Source organism: Pezoporus occidentalis, unplaced genomic scaffold (genome assembly GCF_034315485.1).
Source record: "Pezoporus occidentalis ecotype Australia unplaced genomic scaffold, CSIRO_AGI_Poc_V1 ctg8, whole genome shotgun sequence".
In the NCBI taxonomy this organism is placed as follows: Eukaryota; Metazoa; Chordata; class Aves; order Psittaciformes; family Psittacidae; genus Pezoporus; species Pezoporus occidentalis.
Genome location: NW_026916158.1, coordinates 9,279,546 through 9,304,977, shown reverse-complemented (window position 1 = coordinate 9,304,977; position 25,432 = coordinate 9,279,546). Strand labels below are relative to the sequence as shown.

Genomic DNA, 25,432 nt, shown 5'->3' with positions numbered 1-25,432 from the left:
GTAGAACCTTAGGAGTAGATCTCTGAGGGGTGGAGGAGCATCTCTTCCTGAAAAGAAACTGCCAGCATGGTGGAACCCCAATCTTCTATGCTTCCTCGGTGCCATCTGCTCCTGGGGTGGTCTCCTGACTGGCCCTTAGACCTGGCAGTGCCCTGAGAGGACCGTAGTCTCTTTGCCATGAGTGAAGTTGTGGTTTTTGTGCTGGGGTAGAGTACTACAAAGATGGCTGGGCTGCCCCTCCATCACGTCTTCCACACGTTCAGACCTGGGAAGGCCAAATGTTCTTTCCATGGGGACCTGTGTTTCCAAGGTGTACCAGCTGACATCCTTTGATGTGGATGCTTTTACATCAGTGGATGGAGTAAAAGCATTACACTAGATAGATCATTACACTAGGTAGATCATGTGGTTCAAAGGGAGGGATGCCCTGTAGGGCGACAGACCATCCTCCCCCAGAACCCCCGAACCAGTGTGATTGACAAGGGAGATGAGGCATAAGTTCAAAGCTGGAGTTGCTTTCTCTGAATACCCTTTCACAACAAGTTGTGGTTTTGCTTTTGCCGGTTGATGTGACCTCTTCCATGCTGCTGGCGTAAAGCAAAGTGCCTGCGCAGAGGAAATGTCCTCGAGAGAAGATGCAAGAGCCCTGCTCATTATCAGAAATGAATAAAACTGCTCCAAGCTAATCTGGCTGCCTAAAAATAGAAGTGGTGGTAGGGGGAGGGGAGGGACGGTCTTCTATGTTCGTTTGCCCTTGATTTTCATGACATTTTGCTGCTCTGTATTATGTGTGTTGTAGGGAGACTGGGTGTCCTGGTCACACTGGAGCAGTTCAGAAGAGCACGTGCTTGTATCAAAAACCACTGGGAGGAAGGCTCAGAAGTTTGTTCAGGGGTTAGGAGTTAATTTGCAAAGTGCAGTTATTCAGGTTTATTCCCTCATTCCCTGCTCCTCGCAGGTTCAGAGCCTCTCCCTTGATGTGATCTTGAAGCCTCCTTAGGGTAGGTCTGAAGAAGCGATGTGACTCGTGATGAGGCTGTGGGATGGGATGGATCCTTGGTGCTGTGAGGCGGTGGGAGCAGGGTCATCTGCCAGTGTGCACCTTGCCAGAGTCACACCTTAGTGGAAGGTTGCAGCACCTACTCTGCAGCTGTGGGGGGGGATAATTTATGAGGGTTAATTACTGTGTTACTGTTATTCAGCATTTAAAACCCAAGTTTCATAACTGCCTTGTGATATCAGCATTTATGTTCTTTGTCAGTATTATGCAAGCAGCTTACCTTGTGATCATGAAATGCTGAAATGTGCTTTCTAATTCTCACCCTCTGTTTCTCAATGAGTCCATAAAACCTCTTTTGCTTTCCATTAATTACAGAACAACAGGACATTTTTCTCTTCTCTTTTTAAAAGAAGTGAGCTTTTCTTCTCTCCTTTTTTTCAAGTTCTTGAGCCAGCTGCTCCTCTGAGACCTTTCTGTTCCATGTGGCCGGACTAGGGTGGATATGTCTTCTGTCTTTCTCTGCGCTGGGAGGAAGCAGGAGGTTTATGGACCCATCTTGGGAGCAAAGGTCTTGCTGCCATACTGGTACAGTAACTGCTGCTGGAACTGGTACAGTTGATGTGACCTACTTACAGGGCTAGCTGAGGCAACTGAGAAAGATGGGGAACAGGTCCAGATGGGGTGAGTTTCCTTCCTTCTCGAAAGAGCTAAAATATTACCTTGGTTGTTTATATTCAGTTGTTTTCCAACAGGAAGTTTCTGTTTAACACCAGAAGCAGCCCTTTCTGCACCCCTGCTTAGAGTGCCGCCCCTGTCAAAGGACGCATTGCCAGGGCAGAGCCAAGCAGGAATCATGTTGTAAGCAAGGCTCCATGAGCTGGGATCTGGTCTTATCTGTGGGAGCATCTGTGCTGGGTCTGGATTTTCCCCACCTCCAAAATCCAGTTTTTGCAGGACAGTAAGAGTAGACTTCTAGTTTTCTTTCTGATTGGTCTGGTTCTGCCACTCAGTGACATCCAGAGCAAGGGGGGGAAAGGAAGGTTGTTTGGTTTTGTGGTGGTGTTGCCTGTGGGGTAATCCTGCAGGTGACTAGCTAGAGGTGGTGGGGTCTCTTGGTACTTGTTAGAAGAATCTTGCATGATTTTTCTTGACTTAAAGGCCTGGAATTTGATCTTTGCTCTGAGCCGTCTCAAGAATAAATTGTTGGATTTCTTTCTTCCCTGCACAGTGAAAGTATTAAAATGTTTCTTCAAGCACAGATGTGGAGTGTGATGCAGTTCAGTTTGCCTGAATACACTGAAGAGGATGTGTCTTCAAGCTCCCTGGCCAGTGCTGCTTCCCCACTCTTTCATGCTTTCCTTTACATACACATCCGGAGATGCGTAACTCTCTTCAGATGCTAATGAAGAGTTTATAGATAAGATCCCCTGTGAGGAATGGAATGCTAGGGTAGTCTCATAGCAGGGGAAATTAAGGTGAGGAGGGGTCAAGCATCTTCCCTAGATTCACTTACAAGTGATGCAGTCCTGGCAGAGTTGAGAGTAGAAGTCAGACCTGCTGGCCTCTCATCCTGTGCTGTAGCCATTAAACTGTGCTCCTCTAAGATTAGATAACCTGTGGTTTTGGTGTCTGCAAGACTTGATGAGTAAATTCCTTTGAGTAAATGCTTTTCGTGTATACTTGCCAACGTAGAGTGAGGTTTGGGACATGAAGGAAGGGAAATAACTTGCAGGTGTCAATTTTAGGAGGTAAATCAGATGTCAAGATAATAATAACAATACCCAATGGGTTAGAGTTCTTAGAAGGACTCAGGGGTGAGGATCACATCTTGTATCTCTGTTTTAGAGTAAGTAATATAGGGAATGCAGCCTGAAACTGTGCATCCTGCTGTGGGTTTCAATATGGAGTATGAACAGTCTAGATTTCTGGCAACGGTGAGACATGGCACTAGAGTGTTTGGGCCCTGGAATAGATGCTGAAGGTAACAAGGTTAACTTTAGGCCTGAATGTTGGAATTCTTGGTGGATCCAATTGCAGAATTCTGAATTTTCTCACAGTGTGAATTGTAGTAGCATAGTATTTTATGTCACCTCAACCGAAAAGTCTGTCCTGGCTTTTAGAGTGTTTGCAGATCTGTTTTCCCAGGGTAATGAGAGATTCCTTCCCAATGCATTAGGTCTTCAGAGGAGGAAAGGATTACAAAAGCATCTTGGTCTCATAGTAATTTGTCTTCCTTGCTGTAGCCTGGGGCTGTAAGGAGCTCAGCTGAGCACACACCACAGTTGGCTTACAATAAAACTGCTGCAGCTGCCCTCCTTTCTGAGCAGAAGAGGTCCAGTCAGGTCTGCTGGGTGGAACGAGGTGATGCTGCATGCTGCACACAGCTCTCTGAGGATTTAGGGTGTCTTGGCAGTTTGTTGTGCTATGTATTTTACTTTCTGAGACAGCGTGTTGTTGCTGAAACTCTTGCATGGATTTGATTTCTGGTTATGAGCACCCTTATCTGCTTCTGTAGCCATTAGCTCTTTGTCTTTCCCACACTGGAAGCTGTAGGTTACTTCATCTGATAAGGTTTTTCTTATCAGGTCTGACATTTGTGTAGAATTCAGATTATTCTGGGAACTTTAAAAAAGGGGATGAAGTCTGGGAATTATGGCTGAAAAGTTGAGTTCCTCTTCCCTGTACAGGCCAGCAAGATGTCAATGTAAAGTATGCATCTCTTCTTGTGTCAAGCCGGGGCTGAGTTCTTGGTTGTGTATTGTGTCTAGAAAGAAGCACATATCCTGAGATTTCTTTTTCTTTCCTTCCTTACTTTATGCAGCATCATCAGAACTCTCCTTTTGGCCTTTTAAACTTATCAGCTTGCTTGTGAAATATTCAGGAAAGCTTGGGCTGAGTTTGCATTGCTGCCAGTGGGTTGCATCCTTTTGGAGAGGCTTTGATGTTGCTTACTCCACGCTGAGTAATATACACTCCTCCCACATGAGCAGCAGCTCAGTGGATATGCTTTCCTCTGAGAGTGTGGCCCTTGCAAGCTCTCTCAGTTTCTCCTAATGGTAAGCATTTAAATGGCATTAAAGCTGCTTATCTGAGTCTTGTGCTTTGGAGTCATTAACACCTCTGCAAAGACAGTGTAGAACTGGTGTCAGCTGGTGGCACTTCACAGTGGTTTGAATGGTTACCCGGGGTGCTGGGAACGGAGGGCTGGGCTTCCTGTGCTGGTGAGGGTGTTTAGGAAGGGTGCTGGTGGTGGCTGCAGTGCCCATGGGTGGGGAGCTGATGCTCCCATGCGTGGCAGGGATCACCCGGGGAGGTGACATTCTCCTTCAGCCGGGGGTCAGGGCTCCCTTCTGCCATCAGGCACCTCAGGTTTTTGTTGTTCTTCCCCTGTCATTCCCCAGGGGTCATAAATGTCCATCTCTTCATCTCTGATGGATCTAGTTTAATGGCACATTTCATAGGATGTTAGCAATTTTCTTTTAAGGGATCTGTGCTAATCTATTACCTTTACAAGGTGATACGGATGTTCAGAGGTGATCCTGCCATGAAGTCGTCCAAAAAAGTGAAGCTGGCTTTGTTGAACATCGTCCCGTGCAGCAACAGTGCCACAGTGGTTTGATCTTCCTCATGGCCACTGACAGATCCCACTCTTGCTCTTGTTGCTTCGTCTGTTGAGCCAGTTGTGCTCTGCACTAAATAACAGGAAACTATCATTATTAATGTTAGAAAAAATAATAGGGGTAAATAATAGCACAAGATACATGGAAATCAGTGTTTTTCTCCTTTGAGGCTGTGGATGTAATCCACTTAATATTCTGTGGAACACAAGATTAATTTTCTTTAGTATAATATATGCAAGGGCTTTTCTTTTTAGTTTGCTGGCAGAGGCATTGCTGTGTTGCTGAAGCTGAGGGAAGGGTGTTAGGAGGGAAGAAGGATGCTGACCCAAATTCCAGAGGATTCAAAACCAGTGAAAACTGGCTAGAGATGAAATTTCTCCCTTGCTTGCAGGACTTTTCTGCAAGCATTGTGGCTGGGACTAGGTGTCTTGCACTGGAGTGGCCCCTGTTGTTTGCTCATCAGGCTTTGCTGTGTGGTAGGGTATCTTTCAACTCTCTGGATGTCTGAGATGTCGGGGAATAGATCTAATTTGCTTGGACTGTGTGATGAGACTTGGTGGGCTCCCAGCACAGAGCCGGTGTCTGCAGCACGTGGAAATGAGCTCCAGCCTTGTACTTGTCCTCCTTTACAGCATACCTTTGCCATGATTTCACCTTGCACTACTCATAAGCTTTGTAGAGATTCCTTTAAAATAACAATAAAGCAAAACCCCAGTTCTTTTTCTTTCACAGGATGGAAAGAATGCAGTGACTTGCCAGGCTTAAAGAGGAGTAGATACAGCAAAAATAAATAAATCAAGCCCATTTATTTTAAGTTGATTAATTTGATATGTTCATAGTTTTCTAAAATAAAACCTAGCCCCAGAGACTTTAGAAATCATGTAACAATAACAGCAATTAATTTAGAAGTAGTTATGAATGTTTCCCATCCCCTTTTCACATCCTTACACCCACATGATTGATCTCAGCACTTATGACTGCGGGCCAAATCCTGCCTGGGGATGTGCAGTTGTCTCTCTTGGGTTGGAGAAAGTGCACCTGAAGAGCTGCCCCGTGCCTGAGATGGGGAAGGACCACGGGAAGGGGTGAGATGGACAAGCAATGGATGCTGGGTTCCTGGGGCACTTTGTGCCTGCTGGAGAGCTTGGTCTGCTGCTGGGTGGAATATCTCTGTTGAAAATATAGGTATTATGGATTTCACTGCCTGTTTTGTTTTCCTGTTTCGTAATGGCCCCCAGCAGTCTGGTACCTGTGGTCTCACAGGGCTTGGTTTGCTGCTGCATTCATGCTGTGTTGATGTTTCCATCCTGCTTGTGTGAGCTAATGAAAAAATGGAGCTCTAGCTAGGCAGAGGCCACAGTCTGTCACGGCTGGCTGCAGGGACCAGAGCCAGCAGAGAGCTCCCAAGGCAGGGAGGTGTCACGGGGCTGTAATTTGACAGGGAGCTCGAGTGATCCCATAAAGCAAAAGGTGGTGGTTGGATTTATGGGGCATCACAGTGACGTGCAAAGCAAAAGCAGCTTTGCATCTTGCTAGGATGCCTGTGTGAGAGAGGTGCCTCCCCTTTGTCTTAGCTGTAGTGCTGTTGTAATGCATGTGTCAAATGAACTAAACTAAATAATCTGTGCCATATCGCTTCACTGTTTGTAATTTGGGACATTGGGATTTGAAATAAAAAGCATCTCCCTGAATTTACAGGAGTGATTCACAGTGTAAGAAGCCACCAAGAAATGCTGAAGTCTGGCTATGGGAAATACTTTATGATCTGGCAAAAAAATCTTGCAAATCCTTCCAGCAACTTTGGATTGTCCCTGACTTTCAGGCCTTTTGAAATTTATTTTTGGCACACATTAGGCAGGAGCTTGCTTTCTGCTGTGGGACCGTGTTTTGTGGGACCAGCTTAAGTGAGTGTCTGTCAAGACCAAACTTTCAGACTCCCCGCAGTTTGTCATTAATGGAAGCAGCCTGTGAAATGTAGGAAAAAGGTGAGAAGCCTTCCCTCCCCCTTCCCTGGAACTTGTTAACTCTTGGGTGAGAAAGGTCCAGATGTGAAACACACAAATCAACATAGTTGATATTATTTTAAATATTTTTGCTACTTTGTCAAGGCAATTCTATGTAAAAATGTGTTTTTAATGCATGGTTTTGGGAGCTTATTGAGTATAGTTGTGTTTTGGTTTTGTTACAGTCTGTCTTTCAGAGTTCTCAAAGTAGTTCAATGCTCAATAATTTGATGTGATTTTCTCCCCATTTTGTCTTGAAACTATTGGTACCAGAGAGTTGTGATTCTCTTCTGCTAACCAACCCCTACAGAGCCAAGCGTAAGAAGCTGATGGCAAGTGACGGGCTGTGGGTAAACTCTTTGAGAAGCACTAAACCATCAGATAATTCCATCTCCAGGTGATCTGTGAAAATTGGATTGGTGTGAGAAACTCACCTGACTCCAGCATGGAGGTGATGTTTCTCCAGGCATGTTTGTAGGGATTGTGCCTTGTTTTCCTCAAAACATTAAAAAGTAGTGTCAATCACTTTAAACCAGGATGTACTGATTCCTGATGGGCAAAAGCTCTCCACCCATATTGTCTCTCTTAAGACCTGTTAACTCCTGCTGTGTTCAGATGTCATGAAGGGTTCCTGGCTGCTCCACAAGACAAAACCCTCCCAGTATCTTTGGCCATGATGCTCATCTGGTGCTGTTGGGTGAATGTGAGTGGTCACAGCTTTGGCCCAGATGACTTCTCATCTCTCCCTTGACTTTAAGTCTCCTTGGCATGCATGCATGCATACCTGCTGAACCTGCATGATGGTTGTTGCACAGGTCTCTGCAGTTGTTGCACATATCTTTGCTGTCGAAGGCTGTAGACTATAGGTTGCTGGTGCCACAATGACACTAGGTTTTTATCCCTGTCAACTTTTCCCTGGTTGTCTCAGCCCATGTCCTCAACCGTGAGTTAAAAGCATAGAGGTGCAAAGCCACCCTGCTTTTAAAAAGCGAAGGGTGTTAAAATAGATTTGCTTTTTCTTGCTCTTAAATTCATGTGGAAGTACGGCGTTCTCCCATTTTAAGGCATTGCTCTGGTCACAGCTCTCGCTACAAGTTTGGAGCAAGGCTTTATTTTCTTGACAAAAGCAATCTCAGATGGCAGACCTTAGCGTCTCCGGAGAGGGCTTCAGAAGCAGAGGTCCAGTCTGCAGTGACATGTAAAGGTGCAAACTGGCTTGTGAGCTGTCACCCCTACACACATCCATAGATGAAACCACAAATGTGACCTGCTGTTGGGAGGCTGGTTTTTGTTTTCTCCTGGATGCGAGGGAAGGCTCTCTCCTTTTGGTGTGAGCTTGGCAGCAACCTTGCTTTTCAGAGTGTAACTCTAGGAGTGGTATGTTAAGAAGCTGTAGCTCCTGAAACAGCTGCTTTGGTAAGTAATTAAACCAGCTCCTCTGAGACCCCATAACCCTTAGACAGCATTTGCTAGTAGATAGCAGTTTCAGCTTGATGCAAACATTTGCTGGCCAAGGTGAAACTCTTAATTTCTCAGAGGGATGAGATCGAAACATTTAGGAATAATACCTTATTGGTCTGAAACTGCAGATAACTGACTTCAGTGAGGAGAGTGTCCAGCTGCTGTGCTCTAATTGATGCCTGCATCCGAAGAAGTGTGGTACAATACTAGTAGTGGCTTTAGATCTTCTGGGACTATAGGTATGATTTATAATTGGCACTGTTGCTTTTTAGAGACACTGAACTTTACCAGGCCTTTTATATATTGTCCTGTTGAAGTTGTGTGCTTGAATTAGGCATATGTTGAAGTGGCTGATTGTACTGAGGCTGCATTCATCTAACGCTGCATGGAAAACCTCAGAGTTCACTTAGCAGTAGTGCTTTTGCTGGTGCTTCTGGGCTGATTGACTTCCAGCTCTTCTAGAGGAACAGTCTTCTGTGAACTGGAAAGAGGGCTTATCATACAACTGCAAACAATTAGTGGAGTCTGTCCTGGGGATCTACAGGATGTGCTGTAGAGCTTTAGAAATGAGAGGATTGTCTGATTTGGAGGAAGTCCAACTTCAGATGACGAATAAGTAGAATTGTATTGTCTTAAGGGTTATTGAATATTTCAGTCAGCATCATTTTACCATGGTGAGACTCATGGGCGCCAGATGTTGATCTCCATTAGCTTCAAGTTAAAGCTCATTGCTTGGGTGACATCGGAATGAGATGGAGTCACCTTGTTGCTAACAATGCTTAGGTCAGGCTTTTGAAGCATGTAGGGGTGGCTTGGACCCTTGTTTTGATTAGTGTATGTGGCTGGTGGATGGCTTTTCCTTAGACTGGACTGCTCCAGTGGGCCCTGTTAGGCGAAGGTTAGCTTTGTATATGTCTGTGTAAGTCATTGTTACCCTGCATCAGTGCTGCATCTTGGGCTTTGGGACCCACTGTTTGCAGTGTACAAATATATCACCTTGTTTTGGAAAAAATCTTTGTTCCAAGCCTGTATGTGTTCCTTACTGTCTTGGAGCTCCTGTGTTTTTTATTTGTGGATGATGTACAGAATGTCTGCTTTTTCCATTGACATGATAGGAAGGAGAAACTAGGTCAGATGAACTCTAATTCAGTGTGTGCAAATGCTAATCCATGAGCAGGAAATTTGGAATGGTCAGTATATTGTAGTGTTAGTGGTTTGGCCTCAGCAGGACCAAGTGGGACTAGACTGCATATGTACATGGGGAATTTCTTGCTTCCTTCAGTGGTGGTGTTGGTTATACCTTTGCTGGCTGATGGCTACAAATCCACACTTAGTTCTTAAATTGAACTGGTAATGGTAGAAGAAGTAATCCAGCTTTATTGACTGAAAAGCCCAGCATGGTGATTAGTTCTCATTTAATTTTGCTGCTGCCAACTATTGGCAGGTCTTAACATTTTGGGAAGAAAAGAGGTGCACATGTGGTAATTGAAGTTTTACTGCCGTGCAAAGCTAGAGAGACCCGGGAGAGCTGATGTATGGTTTCGGAAAAGGAGATGGCTCTCAGCAGGGGCTGGAGGGGCGGCTCCTCAAGAGCTGCTGAAGAGGATTGGTTCAAATAGATTTGTAAACAGGCTTCTCTCAGCTGTCAAGTGGAGAATTTTTTCTCCTGTTAATAACTTAGTCTTGACAACAGTTTCTCTTATGCTATCTAGGAGTGTTGTTTCTTGACTAACATCTTCGTTTCAGATACAGAGCTGGGTGTTTGGGGGTGAGGGAGGACAAACTGCTTCTTCAAAATGAAAACAAAACCCTTGGCAAGTTCCTTATTACTCTTCCAAGTAGAGCAGCTTGTATTGCTTGAGTAGGCAGGAGGTGCAGTGGTAGATGGCATTGATGATAGCTTGTCTTGTGAGTCTCTGGATGGGTGGGCGAAGGAGGGGAAGAGTACAAAGCTAGGAGGAGAAGACATGAAATGAAGCAATCTCTGTGAGGACTGAATAACACCTAGTAGTCCAGCATGGTTCTGCGTCATTTCTTGGCTGAAGCAAAATATATCAAAAATACCTGTGCAGCCTGTTGAGTGTTATTCTGCACTGCTTTAATTAATGGGCAGGCTTAGGGTGATGTCTGTGTGATGGGAAGGCGGTGTTTGAAGCAAAAAAAGTAATGTCCCCATTCTCTTTCTGGAAGTTTCTGGTAACTGGATCAATATTTTATTGCTTTAGCCTCTGCTTTCCTGCTTTGCATCTATATTAGCAATCCTTTCTTGGTCTGTGCAGTCCATCTTCATGTTACAGGACTGTTAATCAGAAGTACCTTGAAGATGGAGACAACTAGTTGATAACTAAAAAGCAACTACATCATCAAGTACCCTTCAAACCCCTCAGATTTTCTCTGAACTACATCCTGTTATTGGATAGCTATTGGAGATCTGGACTTCATTTTTTCAAATCATACAAATGCTTAAATTCCTGCTGTAGAAACCACTGTAAAAAGTATGGCAGAATGAGTGAGTTGATGTGTCTTCAAAAAGAACAGCAGTTGAATTGATAGGGCTTGAGGTTGCTTGGGTCCTGATACTTGGGAGATACACATGGCTGTGAGGTTTTTGACTTTGCCTACATGAAGGATGGCTTCCTAGAGCATGGCCTAGCTTGGGCATTTGGCCTTGGGAGACAGAACCTGGACAAGTATGTAGTATGAGAACGAAAGGCTTGATCATTATACTTGGTCTCAGAATGATGTTTTGCATAATTAGAAATACATTGCCCCAATGACAGTTTTATGTATCGAACTGTACTGCTGAAGGGCTTTTGTCTCCTCTGCATTTCTTGCAAAGCCTTTCTCACATTCCTGTGATCTTCCTCTCCTGTGTGGAGCTTGGGGGGTTAGAAGACTTGACTTCTCCAGGCAGTTGTGTACGTACACCTGATCTCAAGACACTGCTTGTATGGAGGGTGCTGCCCATTGCCGTCCTGCCAAGCTCTGTGATGCTGGGTGGGATTTCAGCTCTCCTGCGCTGTCATTAATTTACAAGAGCCAGCTCTTTGGGTAGAATGACCCCTCGGTGCTTCCCAATGCCAGAATCTCTCCTTTTGACCACCAGGACTTGTCTAAGCAGAGGCACCTGCACACAGATGGAGCTAACTGGGTCTAGTATTGAGGGTCACAAGTTAAATGGCTTTGTAAGCCTGCTTTGGTTCTTGAGGATGCCTGATCAGTTTAATGGGGTCTCCTGTTGAGGCTGCTTTATTACAGAGCTGTAAGGCAGAGGCTTGTAAAATCCTTATGTTTGGGAACATTAGTTCACAGGCTTTATTCTTAGTGAAGATTAAAAAAACCTTTCTAGTGCCATGGAGTTGCTTCAGCTAACTAGTGCCTAGGGATGCTACTCTGTTACTGACCCATAACTGCGTGCTTCCTCCAGTTAACAGTGCATTTTCCTTCTCTAGGGTTATAACATTTGCTTAATGACTGGTTATCTCCATGATTTTTGGCTGGAAGTTGTCATTAGCTGCTCAGAATTGGGGGACTAAGTGCACAATGATTATAGAGCCTCTGATCTCTCATTTCCCCTCCAATGCATTCACAGCAATCGTGGTTTAATTGGTGTGCCCCTCAGTTCCCTCCGAGCATCTCTCTGCTGTCCCCTCATGTAACCCTTTCTGTTACATACGTTTTGTGTGGGCTAGAAGGGCGAAAAATGAGGCTTCTTCAAGGAAAACAAGCAAATTTGATGTACAGACTGTGTATAAATGCACCTTTTGTTTGTGGACATCTGCATGGCTATATTTAAGAACTATTTAAGGACATCCAACTGGTGGTCTGTGAACTGGTGATCGACTAACTCAGTGGTCACCATAGCCAACACTGGTAAGACACCTGCAGCCCTCAAACCTCAGCTGACTTAGCCCTGGATATGGCTATTACTCTCTAAATGGTCTCCTCAAGCAAAGTGTTGGCTTTTTTGTGCCTTGGACTTGTTGAGATGTCACAGTGTAGGCAAGGAAGTCCTTCAGCTGTAGTTCTGCTGGGGTCTGGGTTAGACAGAGAGAGTGGTTTTAACCGGGAGCGTCCTACTGCTAGGAGCCCCGCTGCTGTGTGCTCCATGCCGATAAGCCCTTCAAAAAGGATGTGTGTTTTGTTGCTGAAATTTGGATGCATCCTGCTTTATCATCCACGTACAGAAGTCCCTTTTCTGATAATGCAGCGGTTTTAAATATACTGTTTATTGAAATAAAGTGGACTCCCTCTTTCCCTTTCCCCAAGATATTGCTGGAAAAGATGACGCTCTTGCCTTGTTCTGCATCTCAGACTGGTTGTAGCTACCAAGACTTTAGTACCACTGATTTTCCTGGGAGGTGGGTGAGGAGCATAACAATTTCCTTCTTGAATTTGAGCCTCTTCTAGCTGCAGCTGGTCAGATCCCAGCATGGGAGAGCTTGGGTGCCAGCCTGTTCCTGGTTGCAGGACCACTGGGTCTGCGCAGCCCTTTCCTTGGGTGCCACTATAAAACATTTCCCATCCCATGAGCAACTGAAAGATGCTCTTGTTGACTGTTCTGTTGCTTTGTGAAGAGCCCCATGCCTCAGTTTGCTCTTATGTCTTCTGGCACAAATCCTGAGTAACTCCTTCTCAATGGGCCTTTGTGTGCCAGGGTGGGCAAGTGGCTGTGCTGGGGCCAGTGGCACCTTCCTATGGAGAAAGCTGCAGCTGGGCTCTTCTGGGATCAGGGTGCTGAGCCTGCAAAGCTTACTTTTTAAACTAAAAATAAACTCCTTTCCTTAGCAGGAAATGGCCTAGCTGTGCATTGCTGGAGGTCTAAAACAGGAGTAGCTGGTAGCGGGTGATGTGCAAATGTCCCTTGGCATCCCTGCGGCTCTACAGCCCCTTCCTGGGTTTGGGGGCTGCCCCTCCTGAACCTGTCATGGGGGCAAATGGTGCTGCTGGCCCCTATGGACCCAGGATGAGGTTTCAGTTTCTAGTGCTTGGAGCTAATGTGTTCTGAAGTCAGCCCTGCCTTGCTGAGGTGAATGGAGGTCAGGGTCTCCTGAACACAGCCCCAGCTGGTGCTGAATTTTACCTGTGTTCTCACTCCTGCCTGCTTTTCTGGTCACCTCCTTTGTTTGGGCAGGGAGGAGGGAAGGACCGTACCTTGGTATAAGGGCTCTTCACAGAGCCCTGTGCTACTACAACTGTACAAATCCTTTTCTGTGTGAAGCTAATAGACAGCTGAAAATCATTGTGGGTTTGTCTTAAATACTGGTTCTTTCACCCTGTTTTAAACAGTGCGTCTTCTTTTCCTCATTTTTTCCTTTTATTTATGCCCTTCCTATTTAGTTCAGATGTTTTCATTAAAAAAATTGAAATCAGTAGTATTTCTGAAGGCAGTCTGGGTGTGGAAAGAGGAGCCTGCTGTGGCAGGAGGGTTGCAGCCTCACCGACTGTGTGTCCTTCTTTGATGGGGAACAGGGCATCAGCAGAAGTTGATAGCACTAGGCTGGAAGCAGCTGTGTTTAATGAACTTTGAGGCCACCCCCAGCCAAGTGCAATGCAGTACGCTGCTGTGAGCCCTGATCTGCAGCACAGGCTATATTTGGTCTGAGATTACTCCCTGCTTGGCCTGGATTGGTCCCTGGTCAGAGCTGTGCAGGGTGGGTTTCTTTTTCCCTGGCTAACAGAAGAGCTTCCATGCAGCGTGCCTCCATGTTTTCCGCTCTTGCTGCTCACTCCAGCCTGCTCAAGCTGCTGTCACTTCTCTCTGGTACCCTCCTGAAGCACCTGAGCTGGGGCTTTGAGGGGCACAAGGTACCAGGGACAGCTTGTTCCCTACTCCCCATCAGCTATTGAAATGCAAAGCTCTTATCTGTAGGAACTGGTCCAAGGGAGACTAGTGGAAAGAGGGTTATCCCCCGCTTCCCGCCCACCCCATCCTCTGCTGTGTATCTTCTGGAAGAGCCATTAATGACACATTACTCCTGGGCACTAACAGTAGCTGTTGGGAACAAGCATTGTCCCTTCAGCTGCCTGCTGCATGGGAAGGAGCAAGGCCGAGGAGGGCAGTATGGCTTTGCTCGCTGACAGCGTGTTGCTGGCATTCCCAGTGTGTTGCCATGGCTGTGGTGAGATTGGGCTGCTCGTGCCAACAGTCAAGGGAGAAGTGTCACTCAGCACTGTGCCGATGCCCAGTTACCTTGGCGATGCTTCTGGAAAAATGTGCAGCAGAGAAATTGCTCCACAGGTGGGAGCTGGAGCAGGAGCTGTGGATGGTGGGAGCCATGGGGAAAGCTTTCCTTGTGCGTGAGCTGCCCTTGGCCAGCACAGAGCTGCCCTGGCCAAAGCGAGATGGTGGCAGGGGAGACAGGCATGAGGCTGGCAGGTGATGGATGAACTCAGATAAACCTAATAGAGCCACACCACATCTGACGCATGTTAGAGGAGTGAGAAGTGGCCTGGAATGGTGGGAGGGTGTTCTCTTTGGTTTGAGGATTTGTGGAAGGAGGTTGGAAACACATTGCAAAGAGGAGTTCTTTTTATCAAAAATGGCCAGCTGCATCCCTGGATGTTTCTCCAAACCCGCTGATCATCTGCCCTAGGCACAGCTTTCTTCTCCCTTAATCTCCTAATAAATATTCAAAAATAGATATACTTGTAGCACTGGAAAAGCCTCTTTCAGAGTTGTTTCAGCACTGCAGAGAACAACCCTTAAGAAAGAAGCTCAAGGAATATACAGCAGCTGCTGCCATGTTCTCCCTTCCTACCATTCTCGCCCAGCATGGAAGCCCAGTGTACCACCAGTTCTCTTTCCCATCCATTCACGGCATTTTGCTGCCTGGTACCAAATCAGTAAAGCCACCACATGGATGTTGCATGCTAGAAACCTGTTGTGCCCCAGCTTCACCTGTGGTGCCAAGTGCCTGCCTGAAGGTTAGTTGGGGAATTGCATCCCACTGCACCAGGGCAGATGTGTCCTTAGTGGTTTCCAAACCTTTTTCAGCACCGCTTTCCTGCCCTCTGCTACAGTTGGTCCCACCAGAGACTGAGCTGATGCTCTTACCCTTGGAGCTCTCTGGGGGTTCCCACATGGCAGCCTGGGGAAGCTGCTCAAGTGATGGAGGAACAGGCAGAAATGGGATGTGGCATTTCTAAACACAGGATGATCAGAGGGGTTGCAGTGACCCTGCTGTGGAGGTGTGCTGAACCCAGGCAGGTATGTGGCAGTACGTGTTCTGGGCTGGGCAGAAAGCTGCCTCAGTCGCGTCAAGACTTGGATTAATTTACGTGCGATCTTATTAGTACGTTGAAGCTTGCTCCTCAGCTGCTCACAAAGAGCCAGTGTTTGACTTTTGACCCCAGAAGCCCTCTTAAGCTGATGTGGGCTCTGTAATGAATGATGCCTCTATGTCATGTGGTGATGGGTGTCCCTCTCCTGTCTTCTAAGGGGTGCTGTTGGCTGATCCTCCTTTGCCTGTTGGAGCCATTACTTGATCCTCCTGCACTCTCTCGAATTGCAGCTGGCAGTCTTTTGCTCATGGCATGCCAAGTCATTCAACAGCTCAAGGGACTAAAACTCCACTAGGGATGATGGGTGGATGGTGGGAGCCAGGTTCACCAGTGCTGTGGGTGGTGGGTGCACAGACCCCCGAGTGCTGTCATGCCTCTGTATCTGCCAGCTTCCAGGGGGATTGCGCTATCTGAAATTGGAGTGATGAATATAGGAGGAGGAACAGAAGAGTATAAATAAGCTTTTGGAAGGGGAAACCCACCTAGAGGAGAAAATAGCAGCACTGGTTTATTCTGTCCCCACCCTTCCTTGTGCCTCTCTGCTTGTACCGTCATTTTAACTGTGCTGGTGGCTGTGCTCCAGCTTTCACACGTGTATGCACTTGTGTGCGACTGCCCTTCCCCAGCAGGACACACACTGGGTGGAGGGAGGTCTGGGGATAGGTTTTGGTGCTTCAGTGCTACCTTCCAAATCACTGTGCACTCATGTAGTGCTGCCCTAAATCTGCTTGTCTCAGTTGATAAACCAGAATGTCAAAGGCCAGAATGCACCAAACCAAAAATGATGCTTAGGCCAAATAACTCTAATGCTGCTGACCTCAGGAATATACCTGGAAAACACTGTTTTGAAGTCAGAAATTGCATCCTGCCTGTTAGCTTGTTTTATTCCAAGCATAAGAAAACATAAGTTTTAATAGCAGATAATTCCTATTACATTTAAAACATACTGATCATTTATTTTCTTTTCCCTTCCTTTTCCTTTAGGATCCTGCAGGAATCTTTGAACTGGTGGAGCTTGTTGGCAATGGTACCTACGGGCAGGTATATAAGGTAAGGGCTTCACCTGAAGTCATCCCATTTGCCTTAGTTACATGTTGAATGTGGAGCATCCTAACACATCGTCTTGGCTGGGTTTGACCTGTTTCAGGCCTGACAAGAAGCTTTGCTGAACTCCAGCTTTTTGGTCTTCTGTGCAAGCACCGTGTAGCACACAGAGCTCTTTTAGAATAAGCAATTCATAATAGTTCTGAAACTGTCACAAAAAATAAATAGCTTTTTCTTTTTTCTCCCTCCCCCCTTCCCCCATGCTTTTTATTGATTGCATGATGAGGAGGGAGTGAAAAGTCTGTGCTTTAATAGATAAATCTTGATCTCTTCTAAAAGCTGAGTTTTACAGCTGCAATAGGCTGCCAAATGAATTTGCTACAGTCTGGTGCTCTGCTCACACGTGGGCTGGCTGCCACCCTTTCCACCCGCAGAAACCTGCTGCAGGATTAAATACACAATAGTCAGTAGGCTTGCTTTAAATTTCTATAAACACCTGGAAGCAGATCTCCCAATGAGAACAGCGAGGACACCATGGATAGCAGAATTTCAAACCCATGAACTTCTTTACAAGAATATTTAAAATGTCCAGACTTTAAGGATCTGTTTTCTTGGTGGGGTCTTTTTGTGGATGACTCCTGTCGAGCTGGGGAGGGATTGAATTATTTCAAAGTCTGGGTTTATTTACACTTAATATATGGTGAGGAAATGGTTCTCAGCACAGCTGCATGAGGAATTTGCCAAATATTTGAGTCTGCTGGGAGACAGTAGCTCCCCAAAAACTTCTGTACACATGGGCACAAGTTCTGTGTATATGTGTATGCATGCACACAGAGAGCCTGTTTATCTGTCGTGCCTTTATTATCATTTGACTATAGAGAAGAGTATATTCACATGCTCTTACTGTTGCTTTGGAGCCACAGCTCTTCCCTGTCATGTAGCAAAAGGCAGTGAGCTGCCCCTCTGAAGAGGAGAAGGGTGCTTAGAAAGCTACTTGTCAGTAAATATTTATTCTGGATTCTGGTTTCCTCATCCTCCTGCTGTGGTAGGCCAATCCCGTCAGTATGAGGACAGAGGGACTGAAGTGAACTGAAGATGAACTGGAACTTCTGGAGTTTTAAATATGTGAATATTTGAACTGGAATATGTTTAAAAAACAAGAAACAAACCCAACTGAAAACAAAAGAGAAAAACCCCAACCAACCAACCAAAAAACTCCAAGCAAACAAACAAAAACCAGACCAAGCCCTGGAAAACCAAACCACCTAAAACTGTTCTTATCAAGCTTATATTCCAGGGAACTTCCCCCTCGGGTACTTGTTTTTCCATGGTATGCTCCCTGCCATGAGAGCTCCCTTCTGAACTGCTTCTTTTCTCAGCTGCTAGAATAATGGTAGAGGGTGACCTAATTTTAACTGGTGCATATTTCTAACAATCCGTGGAAACTATGCGCCTTTAACAGCCTTTTGAAAGCATCATGTTTTTGTGGAGAGCAGAAAAGGGAAATAAGCTAGCTGGTGCTGGCACTAGTGGTCGCATGGCTCTGCTGATCGGGTTTCATCTTGCCCTGTTTGATTCTTCTGGTGTGTCTGTGTGTTACCTCAAAGTGGGGAAAAACCACCCAGAAATACCCCAAGTACAGGCATTCTGGGAGGTGAGCACTTCTGTGTTCCACTTTTCTCCTGCTGTATAGGAAAAAAATGTTTCTCTTAACTGTTTTTAACTTGCTGGAGCAATCAGATTGTCTTTGATGTGATTCACTTGGTCCTGGTGCCAGACGGGATGGTGATGGGGGTGGAGGGGGAAATGCTTCTGTCCAAACCAAATTAGTAAGTACTGAGGTATGAGTTCAGGCTAAGACTGACTTCAGAGCTCCCTTAAGTTGAATTCTTGAAGTAGCACCCGCTCTATAAACAAAAGGAGACTTTGATATAAAGCATACATAACTGTTTATGGTGTCCCACCCTAAACCCAGGGTGAAAATAAGATCTCTGTGATTCTTTTCTTCCAGATACCATCACTGTATTTATCTCTTGCAGTAAAACAAATGGATCAGCTTTCAGGACACACAAACCTGCTTCTACAACAGCCTTTAAAAGTGGTCCATACCTAGGGACAGTGTCCTCTATAGTTAGATGATTGTTCCACTGCTGTTTCAAGCCCATCTCAGTTGGGGCTGGGGTATTCATAGAATTGTTTAGGTTGGAAAAGGCCTTTAAGATCATCAAGTCCATCATGAGCCTTTAATCCAGCACTGCCAAGTCCACCACTAAACCATGTCCCTAAGTGCCACATCTACACGTCTTTTAAATACCTTCAGGAATGGTGACCCACTCCTCTGTGCTTGTGCTATCTGAGGTGCACTGTTGCTGTCCTCTTAGAACCTGTGTGTGCCTCTAGTTGTATTTTCAGATGTGGGAAGCATAATTTGTTGTGGTGCGTGTTCTGGTGCTGGCTTCTTAGCCCAAGCTTTGAAGGTCCAACCTCTGCCCTCTCTGCCAGGTCTGGTCACTGGATGAGCATCACCACCCCTTTGCATGGCTGGTGCTTCTCTGAAGCAAGAGGATCGACTCTTCTGTTGGAAAGAGGCAGAAGTGAGATGCTTATTCCAGGCAGAGGAGAGCATCCTGTTTGTGTGCTGCAAGACTGCCAAAACAGGGCTGCAGCCCTGATTTTTCCCTCAGAAAACCTGACTTAGCAGCCAGCTCTGTTACTGCTGCATGGTCATATTTGTGTTAGAGACTACAGGTTTTCTTGGTGGTAACCTGGCCTGCCCAGAACCTGGAGGGACGTGTGAAGCACAAACCTCCCATTGATCCCATGGGATAAAGTCTTGATGATTGAATGATACCGCAGCCCAGCAGCGTGGGAAGCCTGGAAAATGTCTGATAGTACTGCAGTAATAGAAGCAATCAGAGAGCAGTGGTTCGTGGAGTCAGCCTTAGGACCCACTGTGTTGGAGAGGGTTGAAGCCCTGCCACAGCACGTGCCTGCTCCTTGCTTGCAGGTGGAAAGACATTGGCCAAGTCTGGGGCACATTAAGAGCTCCCAAAGGGAGCACCATCTTCTGCTGAAGCACAGACGCTGGGATGAAGCTTGTTGCACAAGTTTCTTTGATCCTGCTTTCTGGGCCATGATTTGAAGATCCCTTTCAAGGTGGTGCAGAGTGCTTCTGTAAATCAAAGCTTTGTTCTCTGAGGCTTGTGCTCCAGAGGCAGAGGTAGCTTGCTCAGCTTGATCTCTGTATTTTCAAGTAAAGGCTTTTCTTTGCTCAGGACAGCAGGTTAAAATGTAACTTTGGTGCTTCCAGCTCTGGCCATACCTCAGTGACACCTGAACACTGCAGGAGCCCTCAGCAGTGACCTGCTCTGCTGTCCCTCCTGTAACCCCAGACTCAAGCTCTTCACTGCAGATAAATGCAGAGAGAAATAACGTTCCTTGTTAGATGCCTAACACTCTCTTGTGAATAGCTTGATTTTTATTTTAATCAGGGCTGCACTGGTGATGGTTTGTCTCTCTAATTGAATCGGAAGCTTTTCTTTATTTTCTAATAATCCTGCGTCTCACGTTACAGATTGTAAACTGGTTTTGATAAAAGGCTGAGAGCTTGCTAGCTCCTGTGCCAGACGTTGCTGCAGTAGTGGATTTTTGTGTCCTTGGAAAAAAGTGTTTAAAGAAATGACTAACAGGAAGACAGTGAGTTGGACCTGGGGAATTGAGCCATTGCCTCTTTGATTTTTTGGCAGGTAGCTGATGGCTGAAAGCAAAACTGTAAACACAAAAATCCCTAAGACCTTTTAGAGCATTGTCTGTGAGGAAATGCTGGTTTATGTTACAGAACATTATTGTTGCCGCTTATCTCTACTTTGCATTAGAAAGCAAGCAAGAAGTCCTTAAAATACTGTGTATGCTTAGGTTGCCTGGGTAAATCAGGGCCACGACTGCCAGTGTGTCAAACACCAGTAAATACAGGGGTAGAAAGTAAAAGGACATTAGGTTACTCAGAAATACCTTTCCAGCGGATAGTTACCAAGGTGGGGAAAGACATGCAGCATGCTGCTTATTGTGCGTTGAATATGTTAAAAACCAAAGCAGTCCCTTGGTGGTTTCGGACCTGCTTAGCCGTGGGCATTCACATGCCTGCCTGTGCACAGTGTCACCAAAGCAGAATGTTACTGCAAGACTTTATTTCACAGGTTACAAGATAGAGTACTGTGGGCTAACTCCATAACTGCACAATAACTATTGATTGTTTAATTAGCTGGTAAATGCCATATAATCGCTAAGTCATTACGCAGCAGCACTCTGCACTCTAAATTAGAGCGTGTGGGATCTTCAAACCGCAGGTCTCTCAGCTATCACTCCCCAGGGAGCCCGTCCACCATCATCGCAGAGCAGGGGGCACTTCCTATGAGACTCCTCTAAGCAGGCCACTGGTCACAAGCAGTCCCTGTCCCCTGCCGGCCATTGTTCTTTGCTGCACTGTGTCATGTTTGTCTGGGGTACAATACATGGGACATCCCAAGGTATTTTGTCAGGTTTTATTTAGTGATTACCCAGCCAATGTTTTCCAGAAGCCAGGATCAGTCCACCTGGAGGTAAGCCCCACCAGCTCCCCATCTCCAGGTCTGACCCAGTAGATGAAGATAATGAGGTGTGTGGATATGAGAAAGTGAATAAAACATTTGAAATCCAAGGTCGCCTGTTGCTGGGGAGCTGGGAGCATTAGGGCTGTTGGGACACTTTGATCCCTAAATCAAACCCCTGAGAACATCCCAGGCACAAGTCTATTCTCACTAATATTGTCCTGGAGTTTGCAGGTGTCAAATGAGGATGGTAATGCATGTCCTGCCCTCCTGGGTGCTGTTTGTGCACTGCCCTGCACAGTGGCATCCTTCCTCATGGCACCCTTGGGCATTCCACCACTATAGGCTGGTGAGGTAGCAGATGAATATGCTAAAGAAAGGCCTTTAGGAGATTTTTTTTGTTTTCTTTTACCTTTTTTTTTTTTTGAGGGAAGGAATGAGAAAATAAATAATACACAGTCTGTGCCGTGCTTAGCCTGCCTGAGGTCTGGCTCAGCCCCATTGCCGCTTATCAAGGGCTGGGCCCTTGCATTAGCCCTGGTGAGAACAGAGACTCTGCAGGTTCCTGGGTCATTATTAGCAGTTCAGATAATTAGCCTGAGTCAAGAATGACATTAATAATCACTTGTTTTATTGTCTCCCTTTCTGAAAGGCTGATGGTCAATGGTTTGATAATTAATGACTGTTGCTTTTAGCTGTGTGGAAGAAGTTACCACACTGCACACAATATTTCCTGGGGATTGTTGCTGTAAAGAATTAATTTTGGTTTACATACACAGCTTTTATAGCTAAGGACTGACTGCTGAGCCTTGCTTGAGAGACCAGGCTGAATGCACACAAACCGTGTATGCAGACTGCAGACGGGGCCATTCTGCTGCCCACCCATCTTCCAAACACCATCCTGCGGTGGTGGCTGCTGTGTAGTGGTCCTGACCATACTGAAGGCACCTGAAGCTCACTTTCATGAGCCACTAAAGGAATTCAGAGCTCCATCATCTTGCAGTCTAAACAAACACCTCTAATACTAGACAGTCAGCTATTGCATTTGAAGATGTATTGTAAGCATTTCTCTTTTCCCACCCCCTTGTTGTTTATAAAATGAAATGTGGTGTAGTGGGGTTGGGTCTGACTTGAGCTAGATAGGTTTTTTTTTTTCAGTGTTGTGTCGTTGGCTTTGGGTACTTAATCTTGTTTTCAGCCTCTTCAGAGATTGCTTTTGCTGCATGGTAGGGCAGACTGAGTGTAACTGAATGTGCGGGTATGCATCCATCCATCCTCGTTGTGGTTTGATGGTCACTGCAGACTAAGGCAAGCACGTGAGGGTATGGTCCCCTCTGATTTGGTAGCTCCTGGGCTTTTCCCCTGGTTTGGTGCTGCACAAAGAGCCTGTTTCATGGGGCTGGGACAAGAAAGAACCCCGGGCAGCAGAGCAGTTAGCTAGAGCTGAGCTGGCATGCCTCATCCAGGGCTTTTCTTTCTGCTGGAATGTTTTTTATGATAGCTGGGCCCGCTCACATCCATATCCAGGTACAGCCCCGCGTGGGCAGGCAGTGACCATTTGGCATCTTCAAGGTCACATAAGGGCCATGCCAGTGTGAATGGATTTGCAAGATTTACAAGCTGCCTTATAATCCTTCCTTATTACAAGATCAATATTAAATATTAAGCTGTTGTTTCTGGTGGGTTGGCTCCCTATGCCAGCAGGGAGGATATAGTGGTGCTGCTGTGTGTGGATGCTCACTGGGGCTGGGGAGGTCTTTGCTGCTCCCATACACACCAGCTTGTGCATGGTGCTGGGATTTTATCAGCTCTTACTGGGTCATGGGAAGTGGCTGGGCTAGCCTGGCATGCTGGTGTGTGATAACGTGTGCCAGCGTTATCAGAAGGAAAATGGGCAAATTTAATTTATCAGCTTCCCTACAATGTTAAAATACCTCTAGAAGGGAAGGTCCTTTCTTTGCTGACTGCAATGGGGTGTGTGTATTTCTGAAACGGGAAGCTGTTTTTGCCATGCGGGCAGGGAAGTCTGAACTGGAAAATGCTTAAAATGATGAAATGATGTTGCACTCTTCCTTTCTTTTTTCTTTTTTCTTTTTTCTTTTTTTTTCTCTTTGAAAAAAAGAGAAAGCTTTGTTACCAGAGCAACTGGTACATCTTGTGCTGCTTCATTTCTCTGAAACACAGAGAGCCCTCAGCATTCCCTCCCTCCCCCCAAGAAACCAGCCCACACACACCTACACACCAATATGTCACATTAGCTTCGCTGTTAAAGGTGCTTTTTACATTTCAATCCTATAGAACACGGGTTATAAAAGGTGATTAAAAATGTTCCTGTATTGCCTTCCTTTTAATCTCTATTCCCTTCTGCCTGCCTCCAAAGTTTGTGATGGGGAAGGGCAGGGTGAAGGTCAGGAGCAGGCCAATGCATCTGTGAAGTGACATGTGTCTGCTGTCCCTTGCATTACTGGATGCTCTGCTTCTGTAAATACTGCACAATTTTGCAGGACAAAAAATATCTACAATGACATAGGGTTGGGGGGGGAAAGCGAACTTCAGAGGTGCTAAGTGAAGTCAACAGTTCACTGTAAAGCATGGGGAACACGGTGGTGGGTCTTACAATGCTGTTTGTGTGTGTGCCAGACATGGATGGGGTTGGAGGGAGAGCCCTCTCCTTCCATTCTGGGCATTGGAAGATGATCCGTACAAGCACCTGCTGTGCAGAGGATGTGAGGAAGTGCAGTGTCCAGTACCAACTTTTCCTATCCCGTAAGAGTGACTGGACTGGGAACTCAGACCTGTCTTTTCTCTTGTATTCTATGAGGACACCTAAAGTGGGCCAATTCACAGGTTGGCTGTAGAATCCCAGTATCCGGTTGAGGACCAGTACTGCTGGATGAGGGTCCTGTTTTATGCAAGCAGAGGTGCAGCAGAACAGTCTGGGAAGGCGAGGATGTGGATGCACATAGGTATATTTAATACTAAGGTGTCGTGGTTTAAACCCAGTCAGGTAACTTGTTCACTCACTCCCCCCCTTCTTGCCCTCCCCCTACTCCCGGAGGGACGGAGAGGAGAATCAAAAAGAATGCAACTCCCACAGGTTGAGATAAGAACAGTTTAGTAACTAAGGTATAACACAAATCACTACTGCTACCACCAATGATAATAATGATAAAGGAAATAACAAGGGAAGAGAATACATCATCTCACCACCAGCCGACCGATAACTCGCCCCCCCCAGCCCGACCAAGCTCTGACCGATACCTCCTCCAACCCTGCAGTCTCCCGGCCCTTCCGGCTAACTCCCAGTTGCATCCTCGGCATGACGTGCTGTGGTATGGAATACTTCTTTGGTCAGTTTGGGTCAGGTGTCCTGTCTCTACTTCCTCCTGGCTTCCCCTCCTCCCTGGCAGAGCATGAGGCTCACAAAGTCCTTGGCCAAACCAAAACATCGCTTGTTATCAGCTCTGTTCCCGAGCTGAAAGTCAAAACATTGCACTGCACCAGCTACCAAGAAGGGGAAAAATGACTGCTATTGCTGAACCCAGGACATAAGGTCTGAGAAGACTCACTGTCTAGAGGTCTTCAACCTCTCTAGGAGAAATTGGTTCATGTGACTTGGCAGGCTGCTCTGTGCTTGTGTGGCTGCTCTTGAGGCTGCTCAAAGTCGCTTGACTTGGTCAGGCTGTTTGGGTCTGCTCATGGTGATGCACTTGGGTACCCAGCTACCCTCTGCATTGCTGAACCCTGGGGGATAGGGGTTTGTGGAGAGCTGTTTAGAAGATAGCCAACTTTCAGAGCTGGAGTTACTACATGTGAAAGCATCACTCTCCCTTTCAGGAGGTGCAGGTTTCATTGTTTTGCTCACTAATATCTTACAGTGATGGTATGTAGTAGCTTATAAGGCCAAACTCATAGCCAGTAGGTAAAGTATGGATGCTGTAAGGCTCAGGTGGATTAAAAAAAGCATTTGCTGTCGGGATAGATTGATTTAATGGTAGCCCTGGGCAGCAGATGAGGAGCATCTTGCTCTAAGTGGAAGCTGGTACCTGCTGATTTTTGTTGTTGTTAACTCGTTCATTGTGTCGAACAATTACCAGGTTAGTCAAGTGAGTTGGAGCCTAGAGCAATGTATAGGAAACCTAGGGCCAAGTCCCTGGTGCTGCAGACCTCTCCACTAACCTTTGCTAAATGACTTCTTTTCCCGTCCCTGTCCTCTGCCCTCTTCCTGTAAAATCAGAAACAGGGCCATGCCAGGGTGGTCTGGGAGAGCAGAGCTGGGAGCTGCTTCGTGGTACCAGCGCTGGAAAGCCATCTGTGAGGAAGTGTTGTGCTAGGAGCCCCTTATTTTGTTTGAAGACAAAAGGTGAGGAGAGGCTGGAAGGTGCTCCCAAATGAGCGAAGTACAGTAGCTCCTAGCCATGAGTAGGCCAGCTG

At 46.2% G+C, this 25,432-nt stretch overlaps 1 protein-coding gene across 6 annotated transcripts in view; it reads left to right on the top strand.

The window, feature by feature from the left end:
* TNIK (TRAF2 and NCK interacting kinase) overlaps positions 1 to 25,432 on the top strand; it is a 163,161-nt gene that overhangs the window by 11,899 nt on the left and 125,830 nt on the right. For all 6 annotated transcript variants that reach the window (XM_062603146.1, XM_062603143.1, XM_062603149.1 and 3 more), the window contains exon 2: positions 16,353 to 16,418. In XM_062603146.1, coding sequence (XP_062459130.1) covers positions 16,353 to 16,418 — 66 coding nt within the window. The remainder of the gene's footprint in view (positions 1 to 16,352; positions 16,419 to 25,432) is intronic.